General features: G+C 35.3%; 1 protein-coding gene across 7 annotated transcripts in view; it reads left to right on the top strand.

The window, feature by feature from the left end:
• RPS6KC1 (ribosomal protein S6 kinase C1) overlaps positions 1 to 14,192 on the top strand; it is a 138,366-nt gene that overhangs the window by 37,062 nt on the left and 87,112 nt on the right. For all 7 annotated transcript variants that reach the window (XM_033093397.1, XM_033093398.1, XM_033093396.1 and 4 more), the window contains one exon: positions 10,064 to 10,426. In XM_033093397.1, the coding sequence (XP_032949288.1) occupies positions 10,064 to 10,426 (363 nt within the window). The remainder of the gene's footprint in view (positions 1 to 10,063; positions 10,427 to 14,192) is intronic.

Raw genomic sequence — 14,192 nt, 5'->3', positions numbered from 1 at the left:
GGCTCCTGTTAACTTTAAAGCAAAGTCCATTAACTTATACTCCGTGTTTGGAGTAATGTATGGGGACCTCAGGCCCCGGGGTCTCCATTGAATCCGCAGTATCTTTGACTCTATCCTGAATCAGCCAAGGTCATAGAAAAACATTGTTCACAGTAATTTTACTTTACAGTCCATCATGTTTTTTGGAAAAAATATATCCATTCTCCGCAATCTGTTTTGATCCGAGATCCTTACTAAACTTTGGAAAATCTAGTCCCTTCTTGGGATCCTAATGTGATTTCTCTTTCTAGAACTAGTTTCCTTGGGAAGTAATGTATCTGGGATAACCTGATCTGGCTGTTGTCTTAGAGATACCCTACTCCTGAGAAAGAGGCAGAGTGTGTTTACTGCCCATAAAACGTGCTGGTTTGGTGACGTCCAATAGAGGACACATGGGAGAGTTAGAAGTATTTCTAGGAGAGTATTCAATGAGGAGCTCTTAGAAATTGCAGAATATTTCTTTTATCTTTTTGTTTTTTGATACAGGACTTGAAGGTTGTGTGATTTGGGGATGGTTATATTCTTTTGCTATCCATTATAAGCCTTTATTACGAGGTGGGAGTCAGCCACGGTGAGATAAGGGTGTTTCGGGGGCCTGTTGTAGTGTAGGGTAATCATGGATGGGAGCACCGTAGAGGTCGTCTATCCTTTGCTGTAGTGTAGGGGGAGGAGGAGGAGCATTACTAGTAGGAAAGGCTATTCTTAGGGTGGTGTTCTAGAGGATGCAGAGCTGTTCTATGTAAAAAGGTGGCTGTATTAGTGTTAAAGGAAACATAACCTAAAGCTAGGGTGAGTTAGTAATTTATTGTCCAATCTGGGACACTTCCAAAAATTAAATAAGAGCCCTTTAATAAGTACAAGAAGATACCAAGCATAAACCAGGACTGCCTTGGGCAAACTGGGCAGTGTGGGCCACCCTACGTAAAGTAGTTGTTTCAGAGTTTACAAGATGGGTTTTCCTTGGAAGACTTTCTCTTTTAGAAATATGCTTTTATCAGAGAAATTGGGGGCAACACTTTTGTTAAAAACATAGGAAAAGACTTAAGATTCCTAGAAGTAATGTTGCCATTTTATCCTTTCAGGACACAGTTTAGTTTTCCAGTTATGTTATCATCTCTAAAATACACTGTGATCCACGAAGAATGAAAAACGTGGAACTGGAAATGCCCTTAATGCTTATGTTTTTTACCCCCTCCGTTTACAAAAAGCCTTCATGCTTGGCTAATTAATCCTGCTGAAAGACACCTTGTTGACAGATACGGATTGGAGTGTTAGACAGCTTGCAAATTCAATGCTGTTTGAGAGGGGAAATGACTTTTAAACATCATGAGATTGTCTGGCAGACTGGGTAATGTAAGATTTACTTTCGTACCAAAAGGTCTGCAAACCCCAGAGACAACCAAAGGAGAGGGCCTTCTAGTAGCAAGAGCAGGAAAGCCGGCAGCCAGCCAAGCCCCACAGGTATGCAGTGAAATGGAGGGTTATAGAGGGATTGTGGTTGGCAAATGCTGTGGTTTGGGTATAGAGCCAAAATGCGAGGAGATGATTCATTCTATAACAACTCCTTTGAGTGTAGTATTTTACATGGTGTTTTGAAGGTAGATTCAGTTTTCATACTTGTGAATTAGTTTGCTAGTGGAATGAACCAGAAGGGCAAATCTTAATATACAGTCTGCTGTTTCAAGGTCCTTCTACCTGTTTCAAGGTAGAATTATTGTAGAATGATGCGGGCAAGTGTATCACCTCTCAGAGAACAGATGTAGAGGCTAAGTGATCATTATTTTTATTTGAACCATAAAAATGCAGTAAGTTTTAAGTTACCTTGAAAAAAAGTTTTCTGAGGAAAACATAAAGACCTGGATTAGTGGTTTAAAACAAATTATAGTACAATGGGATAGAGCAGGGGTGTCCAAACTTTTTTCAACGGTTTTCACCAAGGGCCATATGCGGTAAAATCCACAAACAGCCGGGCCACTCACTCGAGGTGAAGTACGTATTGCCTCACCTGGTTTATTTAAGTAAACTAAACATATTTTTGGAATTTGCTGCGGGCCAATTAGAAATGGATTGTGGGCTGCAGTTGGCCCGCGGGCCGCAGTTTGGACACCCCTGGTATAGAGGAAACCCCCTTAAGATTTCATAAAACCAATAGTTTGGTGATTAACTAGTAAATATATTTTATCTAATATGAAATTATAAAGTTATTCAGTAGGGTTTTAGATAAAAAGTTAATATTGTTTTATGATTTTAAAATGAAATGCTGGTTACTCTTGATCTCCTTTGTTCAGAAAAATTAAGCTATATATTTTCTCAAAGATGAAAGATTTAATTGATTGTTAACATATTATTTCCTTTTTAAACTTCCATCTTTTGTTGGATTAAACTTAGCCATGAAGTTACTATGACATTTGTGGAACCCTGGCCAAAACAATGCATGGGAATTGAGCTTCTTGACATATTTCTCTCATCTGTTGGTCTGTTTGAAGGATGTAGGTTGCTTTACTGCCATGCTGGCCTTGATATTGGAGACTTTGATGTTGGTATAGTCTCATCTGGTAACCTGTGTCATTTCCTCTTTCTAATACATTACTTCCTTTGCAGTTTTGGGAGGGACATTTTCCATGTGTATGTAACCAATAAGAGAATAATTAGGGGATCATGACCACAAACACAAATTGAGAGATCAACTTCTTAATATGAAGTAGATCGCAAGAGTGAATAGTCTTAGGGGTCTTCTGGAGTAGCCATATCTAGCTTTTTTTTTCCGGCCTGTAACTTGTGGCTTAGGATCTCCTAAGTGCTCATTTAAATAAAATAATTATAGTCTCCACAAAGGATTTATTATTAAGCTTTCTTGAACTAATTTTTTTAAAATAGATGAGATGTATGTACATCTTGAACATCTATTGCTGGTCTATGTAAGGGATCTCGTAAAATCACTTCCAGTCCAAGATTTGTGTATTTATTTGATGGCAGGGTAATAATTTTTTCCATTATGTATAATAGATAAGCATGAAGATTATAATTAATAAGTGTTAAATTGAATAATGTTGATTATATTATATCGGGGGGATTAATTGGAAAGGTATGTAGTTATTTAAGTTTGAAAAAAATTATGTGGTGTCAAAATATCTTTTTATTATGTTTTCTTTCACTTTTTATTATTTTCATTTAGTTGATATAAAGACGCTTTGAGGCAGGGCTATTTTAAAAAGGAATATTCTTCAGTTGATTGGATGCTTAATAACTTAAATCTATTTTTAAGACAAACTTAAAATCTGCACTACATGGTTTAGTGTATGTTGACAAAATACAGCAAGTCTAATTAAAAGTAATTTAAATTTAAGTAGAATTTATAATAAATGTCCACTAGGTGGCACCACGAGAACTCTAAATCTGTTATTGGGATTAGTCTAGGCCCTCTATTTTAAAGTATGCTTATTTAGTTTGAAGTTCTTTTTTTCTCTTAAGGGCTTATCTTGTTAACTTTTATTCACTGCCCCTTATTAGTTAAATTTTCTTTGGTCGGGAGCTTAAAATAAATGGGAAAAAAAGAACAGCTCGTTGTTCTCAAGATAAACACAAATGAGAATGTGTCATTGTGTGTATTTGTGCATGTAAAACAAATGATACACATTACAAATATTGACTCTTAAAAACCCAAGGGCTATTGAGATAATGTTGAATAGGGCGTTAGGCGTTGGGGGAGGCAAATAAAAACTCAAGATATTAATATGTTGTAGGAATGTATTTGAGAATAGAAGGAACATCAGGAATGATATAGATAAGTCCCTTATTTTGCAATTATTATTTTTTAATTTTTTAAATTATTTTTTCTTGTCTTGCTTTTTCTTTTTATTGTGGAGCAGAAATAATTTTAATGAAACGAGAAATATTTGCACTATGTTTCATTCTCCAAAGCAAGTACTGGATAAAATTCATTTTTGAGGGTGAAGAGGTTTGTAAATTCCTTTTTACGAAATTGTTGCTGACCCTTCTGGGTCAGGGTCGCAACCCAAGGTCCCTCTGCTCAGTACTGGTCTCGCCAATAGAACGAGACTGATTTCGGTAAAACTGAGTAGAAACTTGACTCGTTGATGAGGAAATGAGAAGGGTGAGCTCACGCTGTAAGGGTACCTTCTCCCATATTTTACAATTAAAATTGGAATTTCCGAGAGGTTTAGTACGCCTTCTGCTTAAGGCAGTCAAGGTACTCTGGGTGTTTAATAGCAATGACAGAACTGTATTTTGTGAAATGAAGAGTTTTAACTTTATCAAGAGGAAGACAGCGGGAATACATACTATTTGGTATAGAAAGCTTAGTGTGAGCTGCTTGTGTGCTGGTAACAAACAGGTGTGATTTGCAGAGAAGTTTATGGAGAGTAGCAGCATTAAATGTTCATTAGATAGAAAGGGAAGCCAACTCATAGATCTTTGTTGTTCATGATATGATAACAGTATTAGGGTTATAATTGTGATGAATGTGTTGTTTTCTGAGCTCATTCTGTTTTTCAGCAAACATACAGTAGATATTCTGATGCTCTTTTCATAAAATTTCAAGGGTGAAGCATAGACATGTCTCAGGGATGTTATAAAAAGGTGAAACATCAAAGGAATGGTTCTTTTAGGAACAATAGCTATTAATGAATCATGAATCGGTAATCAAGTTCAAGAATCTTAACTAGTATTAGAATCTTAATTAATATTAGAATCTTAACTAGTTTTAGATTTAGGTATTTACTTAAAATCATATTTATAAGGGCTTGTTTCTTAATGGAGATTGATATGTATTTTTTCTATCTCAGGGTGACCTTTGTTCTGCTGGCTAGATATCTTGCTTTGTGTGTGAAGCATGAGTCATTGCTACTAGGAAAAGTAGAAATTCCCTTTCGTTGACTGTGGCAATATTTGAACCTCAGGGCTCAGTGAAAGCTATCAGCTAATAATAATGAGGCCATGTACTTTATATATAGTCGACCATGAGAGACCACCTGTTGTTCTAAAGAAAACTGGTATCTTTTTGCAGACGGTCTTCAAATACAGATTTCTGATAGTTTACAGTATAAAGATTTATTCTGTGGCAACTCAACCTTTTCCCCTGGTGCCTGTCTTTGAGAGGTGGTGTCCTAGACAGATTGCACTATACTGCCTTACTCTGAGCAGTTCAAAGCACAGAAGGTGAGGGTAGGTAGGTGAACTGGGATGCTAAATAAACCCCTTATGTCTGTAGCTGCTTTTTAACCAGTCACCTGGGGCCCTCTAATAGCCCCGAGACTTGAATCTCTGTGAAATGAATCTGGAGGCAGAACGCTTTCATAGAACCTTTGACTCCCTACCCCACCCCCCTGCCCTCATCCCTTCCAAAAAAGGCTTAGGTTTTTGACTTGATGGCATTGGTGAAGGATGGACCTTTTACTCTCCCGATCACCTAGAGGGCCCTTTTATACCGTGTTTCCCTGAAAATAAGACTGGGTCTTATATTAATATTTGCTCCAAAAGACGATTTGGGTTTATGTTCAGGGGATGTCATCCTGAAAAATCATGCTAGGGCTTATTTTCCGGTTAGGTCTTATTTTCTGGGGAAATATTGTACATGGATTGACTTCAGGTTGGTTTGACTTTTGACAAATAGTGTCTATTGTCAGTTGTTGCTTTGCCTTATCGACAGTTTTCTTCCTACTCACCTTAATGAAAACCTCTTACTTGTTTGTTGCTCCCTATATTTTACTTGTTAACTCTCTTTCTGGGTTATAGAGAGCTAGTCTCTGTTTCATGTGATATTTACGAGTATGTAGCTTTGTATAAAACAGGTTGAATGACAGGACTGTGATTTCAAGGAATTGAGCAAGCACTGTATTAAGTAGATATATTAAAGATATTAGAGGAATAAACTAGTTACTGAATGTTTAAATAGATATTATTTATTGCTGTGGTGCTGAAGGGGCTATTCTTGAGCTGTTTGGGGAATACCTCATTGAGAAGAAGGGAATTTAGAAATTCCTTCAATATGGAAAAGAATGGTATCAGAGAACCCTAGAAAAGATGATTAGTTGTATATGGTTGAGATATGATAGGGTTAGGCTTTTTAGGTTTGGGAGGGAACACCTTAAGAGGAGAATTGAAGAAGATAGGCAAACAAGTGTCAGGAGTTAGTCTGCTTTAAACAAATCTGTCTTTATAATCATTTCTGTCTTCTGAGTCAGAAATTCTTGGCACGGGCTGCTAGATAATTCATACAGGCTTGTATTCTGTAAATGATATTGGTATAACATATCTTTATTTTCAGGTTCCCAATTTTAGTCGTTTTTGTATCTCCTTTGATATCCTTCATGTACGGAGCCTTAAGGGCTTGTCACACACGTGCAAGGAATGTAAGAGTCAGCTGTAATCCTGCCATACAGAGAAAATTACTTTTAGTGTTTAGTGTATTTTTCTAGCCTTTTTTTTGTTTGTGTTTTTAAATTAGAATTACAGTGTGTGTGTGTGTGTGTGTGTGTATACACACACACACATATATATATATATATACACACACACACACACACACACACACACCTATATACTACTTTGCAGTTTGTTGTCTTTGTATAATAGGTCACGAATACTTTAGCATTAAACATTCTTCTATAACATTTTTAATAGCTGTATAATATATAGGGATGAACCATATTCTTCTATTGTTAGAAATTTATTTCAAAATTCTCACTAATTTTTGTGATGGATAGTCTTATATTTAGATCTTTTTTCACATCTCTGGTTGTTTTGGTATAAATTGCTGAATTTCTGGGTCAAATATATAAGTGTTTTTTGGCATCTGATATGTATTGCCAAATTGTCCTCCAAAAAAGTTAAACCAGAAGAAGTTTTTTTGTTTACCTTTGCTTCTCCCACTTAGGGTAAAAAAAATTCCTCTTCCTAACCTGCTCGTTATGACTTGCTTGCTTACTTTGAAAGATTTTTCCTTTAGAATTATGTAGAAATTGAAAAGGAAACAATTTGTATAGAATATTTATTTATTTACTACTTTATTGTACTATCTGACTTTCTCCCTAGGTATTTTGATGATCTTAACTTTTTTGATCTCGTTTCATTTAATCATGATTTCCTTTGCTAATAAAATAAAGTTGGAAAGGTAAGAGGAAACGTGACTATGACACTAGATTTTTGTTGTCAAAAGCCAAGAAACTGAGTATACATAACTTTATCCTCTTGCCCTTAGCTGTTATTGTTCTTGTTAGAAAGGAACATCAGGCAAAGCATGAAACAGCACAATGCGATAGACAGTGTGGGTTATAGTGACAAGACACGGGACCGCCGACGAAAGATCTGTAACAGCATTTCCTTTCTGTGATTAGCCACATAAACGAGGACCTTTCTTTTACATTTTGTCCATTTGTTTATTCATTTCAATGGGCTAGGTTATATAAAGGCATCATTTAAGGAAATAAATTTGCATTGAAGTACATAAAATATTTAAAATTTATTTAAAAAACTCTTATAAAGTTTATATATTTCTCAGAACAGTAGATACTTTTATACGTTGTTGTAAAAGATTTTGAAGTACTGTCTATACAATTGAAATGTCAAAGAATTGAAAAGAGTTCTGCTAGGTCCAATGGATCTCATCTGAGATTGTGCATTTAATGAAATCTGTTGCTTTTAAGAAACAAAATTGGATCTATCTATCTGTCTCTTTTATTGAGGTATAATTGACATACCGCATTATATTAGTTTCAGGTATACAACATAATGATTGAATATTTGTGTACACAATTGATCTGTGAACAACACAGGTTTGAACTGCTTGGGTCCACTTACATGCAAATTTTTTTCAGTAAATATACATTCGGCCCTTCGTATCCCCACGTTTTCCACGAATTCAACCAACTATGGGTTGAAAACAGTATTTTCTATCTGTGGTTGGGTGTGGAGGACTCACTGTTTGCACTCTTTGCACTGTTCTGTACCATTTTGTATAAGGGATTTGAGCATCCCTGGATTTTAGTATCTGCAGGGGGTCCTGGAATTAACCCCCTGTGGCTACTGAGGGACTGAAGGTAAGTTTTTAGGAAGTCATAAGTTACATGCCACTTTGAGTTACTTTATAGTTATTATGCAGGCCTTTAAATGCGGAACAGTGAATGCGTATAAAGCATAATATAACTCATTAAATTATAACTATTGTAGCAATTATATAATAATTATTTAACTATTAGACAATGTATTCTCACAGGTGTGCTTTTAGGTCATCGTCTATATCTGCAAAATGTATGTCGCTTAATTTGCTTTTTTAAGAACTAAGTTTTTGAATACTTAAAGAATTTCCTAGTTTGATTGGTAGTGATAGTTCTAATGTGTTGTTTTGGATGATATTGTAATAATGAAATTTGTCACCATTTGGAAGGTCAGTGTAACTCAGGGACCAGTATTTGATTTTTCTAAAAATAAATTTTATTGGGGAATATTGGGGAACAGTGTGTTTCTCCAGGGCCCAACAGCTCCAAGTAGTTGTCCTTCAATCTAGGTAGAGGCGCAGCTCACTGGCCCATGTGGGAATTGAACCAGCAACCCTGTTGTTCAGAAGCTCGCGCTCTAACCAACTGAGCCATCCGGCCGCCCCAGGGAACCAGTATTTTCAAAATGACCAATGTGTGGTGTTACAAACTCATGATGGATCCATTCAGAGTGCAAGACAGACCAATGGATTTGAATGTAACAGAAATAGAAATTTCATTGTTAGAAACTTATATTTTACATGGTAGCCTTAAGAAACTACCACTTGTCAAGTTTTGGTGTAGTATCAAAAAACAATATCCACAATTATTTAAAAAGGCTACTAAAATATTTACCGCATTTTCAATTACATATATATGTGGTATTTTATTCAAATTTTTCAATTATAACATATGACAACAGATTGGGTGCGAATCAGAGAAGCTAGTCGTCATCTGTTAACAGTATTTGCAGAAATGTAACAGTGCCACTTCTCTCACTAAATATTTTTTGTTTTGGATAATATATTGTTTAATAAAAGCTATGTTAACATGTAATGGGGTTTAATGTTTAATTAAAACATTTTCAGTCTGTTTTCTAAATATCAAGATTGGTAACTATTCACAGACATAATCCACATAAACAGAATCGCTTTGAGGTCCTCAGTCATTTTAAGAATGTAAAGGGAGGTTCTAATACCAAAAAGTGTAATAACTGTTATTGTAGATCACGCTCATTTACCCTGAAGTCAGTTACATGAAATAAGAGGAGTAATTTTCATTGCTATGTATTTCAGTAGCACCTATTCATTTTCTGCTAGAAAATTAAGATGCAAATACAGACCCGAACTTTCTCCAAAAGCTGTGGAAGAGACTGAAACAAAATATTCTGAAAATTCAATTCTTAAAAAAGAAAACTAAATGACATACATTTTGCAGATATAGATGGTGACCTAAAAGCACACCTGTGAGGATACATTGTCTAATAGTTAAATAATTATTATATAATTGCTACAATAGTTACGATTTAATGATAGTATATTATGCTGTATACGCATTAACTCTGTTCCTCATTAAAAGCCCTGCATAATAATACTATTCAGTAACTTGCTGTTGGTCACAGAGTAAGTTTTAAGAGCTGGGTTTCAAGGATTTCTTTTTGTCTTCTCTAAAGCTCTTACTCTTTTTCCTTTATCATGTTCATAGCAGCTGTGTGTACAAGTTTCAGCTTTCTATAAATGGTTTACAAGATCTTGTGGTAAGAGTTGTTTTTGACAGTGAGGCCAGATAAAGACTTTTCTTCAGTTTTAGTTTGATAATTAAGGCAAGAAGATGGTCTTCCAGAGCTTTAGAGGAAGTGCAAAAATGAATGAACTAAGCTGAAACAGTTTGCTAGACACTGACTTCCATCAGTAAATTACAGCTTTCCTAATTGACTTGGATAGTTGAAAAAATGAATAGGCAGCATGATTTGTATTCTTTAGGCTAGTTCTCAGTTTAATATGTATTTACTGTTGTGATCGTATTTCCAGGTTTCTCCAGTGACAGTGACCTGATATCTCTTACTGTTGACGTGGAATCTCTTGCTGAGTTAGAGGATGGAATGGCTTCCAATCAGAATTCTCCCAGTAGAACTTTTGGTCTCAATCTTTCTTCGGATCCTTCAGCACTAGGGGCTGTTGCTTCTGACAGTGAGCAGAACAAAGCAGAAGAAGAACGGGAAAATCGTAGCCTCTTTCCTGGCAGTTTAAAATCCAAGCTTGGCAAGAGAGATTATTTGGAGAAAGCAGGAGAATTAATAAAGCTGGCTTTAAAAAAGGAAGAAGAAGACGACTATGAAGCTGCTTCTGATTTTTATAGGAAGGGAGTTGATTTACTCCTAGAAGGTGTTCAAGGTACAATTTTATCTGTATTAATATATTTTAGCATGTTCTTATGTTGGTATCTGGGGGAAAAAGTGTATACATGTAACTATATCTCATGTATAATCCTATGTAAAAACAAGACTGAAAATGAGAAATGACTGAAGATTAAATGACCTAAATATGGTTATATGCTTTTAGTTGCACGACAGTAGCAGGGATACTTAACTTTCTACTTTGATGAATTAATCAACAAAAACAGGATGTAAAAATAAATCAAGTCTCCACGTCTTATATGAATAATAGTCTGTTTTTTTCTGACATGACCAGTGTTCACCAGCCTTCAGCTCTCACAGGAGGGTTCACAGGGATTCTTTAGTGCATTTACTCAATGGCTTGAAGAGATGAGATGAAATGGGCTTTTAAACTAAGACTGTAAAGGTTCTCGGATTTGCCTACTGTTCTGTTCTTCGTTAGTTGCAGTAAATTCTCAGATAATGAATGGTGGTGATATGAGACATGAAGAGCGAATGTTTCTGCTGAATGTAAGAACTTACTTTTTTTTTTCCTTCAAGCATCAATTTTTATTTTAATTTTTTGCCTTTTCCTTATCTAAACAGAATGAAGCATGCTGCAGTTAGTTACATGACTTCTTGAACACAAGAATCAAAGGTTGATGGGAACTTCTTTCGAATGGTTTTCTTTCCAGAAAATTATCCTTTTCACTGTTTGTCAGGACCATTGAGATGACCACAATCTCCTGTGTTTTTAACACTTTTTTTTGTTGTTATCTGCTGGTACTCCTTCCCTCACTATGCCTGGTGTCCTGTAGTCTAGAAGCCTTCTGCCTTCCTCTTCCTAGACTATAAACTTTCAGTCTTCCATTGGGGTGTAGAGATGAGTACTTGGCTGTGGGGAGTGGAAGAGGGAGTGTATGTATTGGTGACCTAACTGCTTAACTAATTTGGACTACTTTTCTTGTTTTAATCCTTCACTCTCACTTTTAGGCAGCTTTCTTGAGTTTCCCATCAGTAACCACTCATCCATCTTCTTTCTAGCGTGTAAAATTTTGTTACTGCTATCTTTTCTTTCAATCTCTTTGTCCTTGTGGGATTTTTACCTTAAAAATAATTCTTTTACAGCCATGTTAATGGAGTTTAAGAGGGCGCATTTCTCATGGTTTGACTGATACATAATTTTGATAACAAATTTTTGTTTTTCAAATACTTTCATAATTCTCTGGCTTTTTTGTTTGCTACTGGAGAATTCTGCTAAAGATCTACTCATTTTTCCGCGTCTTAGCTTTCATTTTGTGTTGGGAGTTTAAAATAATTGTAAACTATCAGCTCTTGATATTTTTCCTTTTCAGATAATTTTTGTGCTAAAACATCAGTAGTATTTAATTGACATAGATATAATACCTCAGTGTGATATCTTTTGTCTAAAAGTTATTTTCATTTCACCCTAGAACACTTCAAAATGTTGCCACTTGATGGCACCAGAAAAATAAAAATCTTTGCTTCAAAACGAGAATTATGGATGCATATCAGCAAATAACAAAAAATACATCATTTGAGTTACTTTGTAATTGTGGTGAATTATTTCTCCAGTAGAACTTGAAACCAAACCCTCCTATCTTAAGGAATGTTACCATTTAAACATATTTTTCCTATTTAATGTGTGCCTGTCTTTCTGAAACCACAATATCCATTCCTGCCCTGGATTGGTTTTTGTTGTTAATGTGCCATCAAATCCGACAAATTGTAATATACTAATTGCTTTTAGCCTTTTTGTGTTTATTCATAATGTGATCAATTTTTGTTCATACAAACTGTTAGAGCCATAATCACAGAGTTTTAATTTTAACCAATATGTAAAATAACCTCTGTTTCAGTCCTGGAGGTTATACATTTAACTATATGTCAGATGCAACGTCAGGGCAGTGCTTCTTGTCCATGGACTATATTTAAAAGTATGCCAGTCTCCTCTTAACAGACGTATGGACATGGACGTTATTTAAAAACATTTCCCTCCCAGGTTTAATGAGATATAATTGACATATAACATTGAATTAAAGGTGTACCACATAATGATGTGAACTGATTACCGTAGTAAGTTTAGTTAACATCCATTATCTCACATAGCTATAAATTTTTTTCTTGTGATGACCAACTTTTAAGATCTACTCTCTTAGCAACTTTCAAATACACAGTACGGTATTGATAACTATAGTCACCATGTTGCACATTACATCCCCAGAACGTACTAATCTTATAAATCGAAGTTTGTAACTTTTGGCCACCTATTTTATCTACCCTCCACCCCCTGCCTCTGGCAACCAGCAGTCTGCTCTCTTTTTCTGTGAGTTCAGTTTTTTTTAGATTCTATGTATGAGATCATTTGATATTTGTCTTTCTCTGACTTATTTCTCTTATCATAATGCCCCCAGTGTCCATTTATGCTGTTGCAAATGGCAGAATTTCCTTGATGTTTATGGTTGAATAATATTCCGTTATTTATGTGTGTGCACACCACATTTTCTTTATACATTTATCTGTTGATGGATGTGTAGGTTGTTTTCTTGGCTATTGTAAATAACACTGCAATGAACATGGGAGTGCAGATACCTTGTCAAGATAGTGGTTTTGTTTCCTTTGCATATATACCTAGAAGAATTGCTGGATCATATGGTAATTCTATTTTAATTTTTTGAAGCACTGCCATACTGTTTTCCATAGTGCCTGCACCAATTTACGTTCCTGCCAATAGTGTACAAGAGTTCCCTTTTCTTCATATCGTCTTAAATACTTATTACCTTGTTTTTTGATGATATTCATTCTGACAGGTGTGTTGTGGATTCCCTGATGATTAGTGATGTTAAGCACCTTTTCATGTACCTGTTGGGCATCTGTATTTCCTCACTGGGAAAATGACTATTCCGTTCTTCTGCCCATTTTTTAATCAGATTGTTTTTGTGCTATTGAGTTGTGTGAGTTCTTTGTATGTTTTGGATACTAACCTCTTATATATGATTTGCAAATATTTTCTCCCATTTATTAAGTTGCCTTTTCATTTTGTTGATGGTTTCCTTTACTGTGTAGAAGCTTTTTGGTTTGATGTAGTCCCACTTATTTATTTTTGCTTCTGTTGCCTTTGCTTTTGGTGTGAAATCCAAAAAGTTATTGCCAAGACCGATGTCAAGGAGCTTACCCTCTATGTTTTCTTCTGGGCGTTTGTGGTTTCAGGTCTTACATTCAAATCTTTAATTCATTTTGAATTGATTTTTGTGTACGATGTAAGGTAGGGGTCCAGTGTCATTCTTTTGCATGTGGCTGTCTGTTTTTCCCAACACCATTGTTTGAAGAGACTATCCTTTCCCTAGTGTATATTCCTGGCTCCTTTGTCATAAATTAATTGATCATATACGTGTGGGTTTATTTCTGAGCTTTCTGTTTTGTTCCATTGATCTATGTATCTGTTTTTACACCAGTAGCATACTATTTTGATTGCTATAGCTTTGTAATATAGTTTGAAATCAGGAAGTATGATGCCTTCAGTTTTGTTGTTCTTTCTCAAGATTGCTTTGGCTATTTGGGTTCTTTTGTGGTTCCATACAAATTTTAAGGTTGTTTTTTCTACTAATGTGAAAAATGCTGTTGGAATTTTGATAGGAATTGCATTGAATTCATAGATTGCTTTTGGGTAATATGGACATTTTTAACAGTATTAATTCTTCCAACCCATAATCGTGGAATATCTCTCCATTTACTTTTGTCTTCTGTTTCTTTCATCTATGATT

Source organism: Rhinolophus ferrumequinum, chromosome 22, assembly GCF_004115265.2.
Source record: "Rhinolophus ferrumequinum isolate MPI-CBG mRhiFer1 chromosome 22, mRhiFer1_v1.p, whole genome shotgun sequence".
NCBI classification, from domain to species: domain Eukaryota; kingdom Metazoa; phylum Chordata; class Mammalia; order Chiroptera; family Rhinolophidae; genus Rhinolophus; species Rhinolophus ferrumequinum.
The sequence above is the reverse complement of the archived record's forward strand: the minus strand, read 5'-3'. Positions and strand labels throughout refer to the sequence as shown.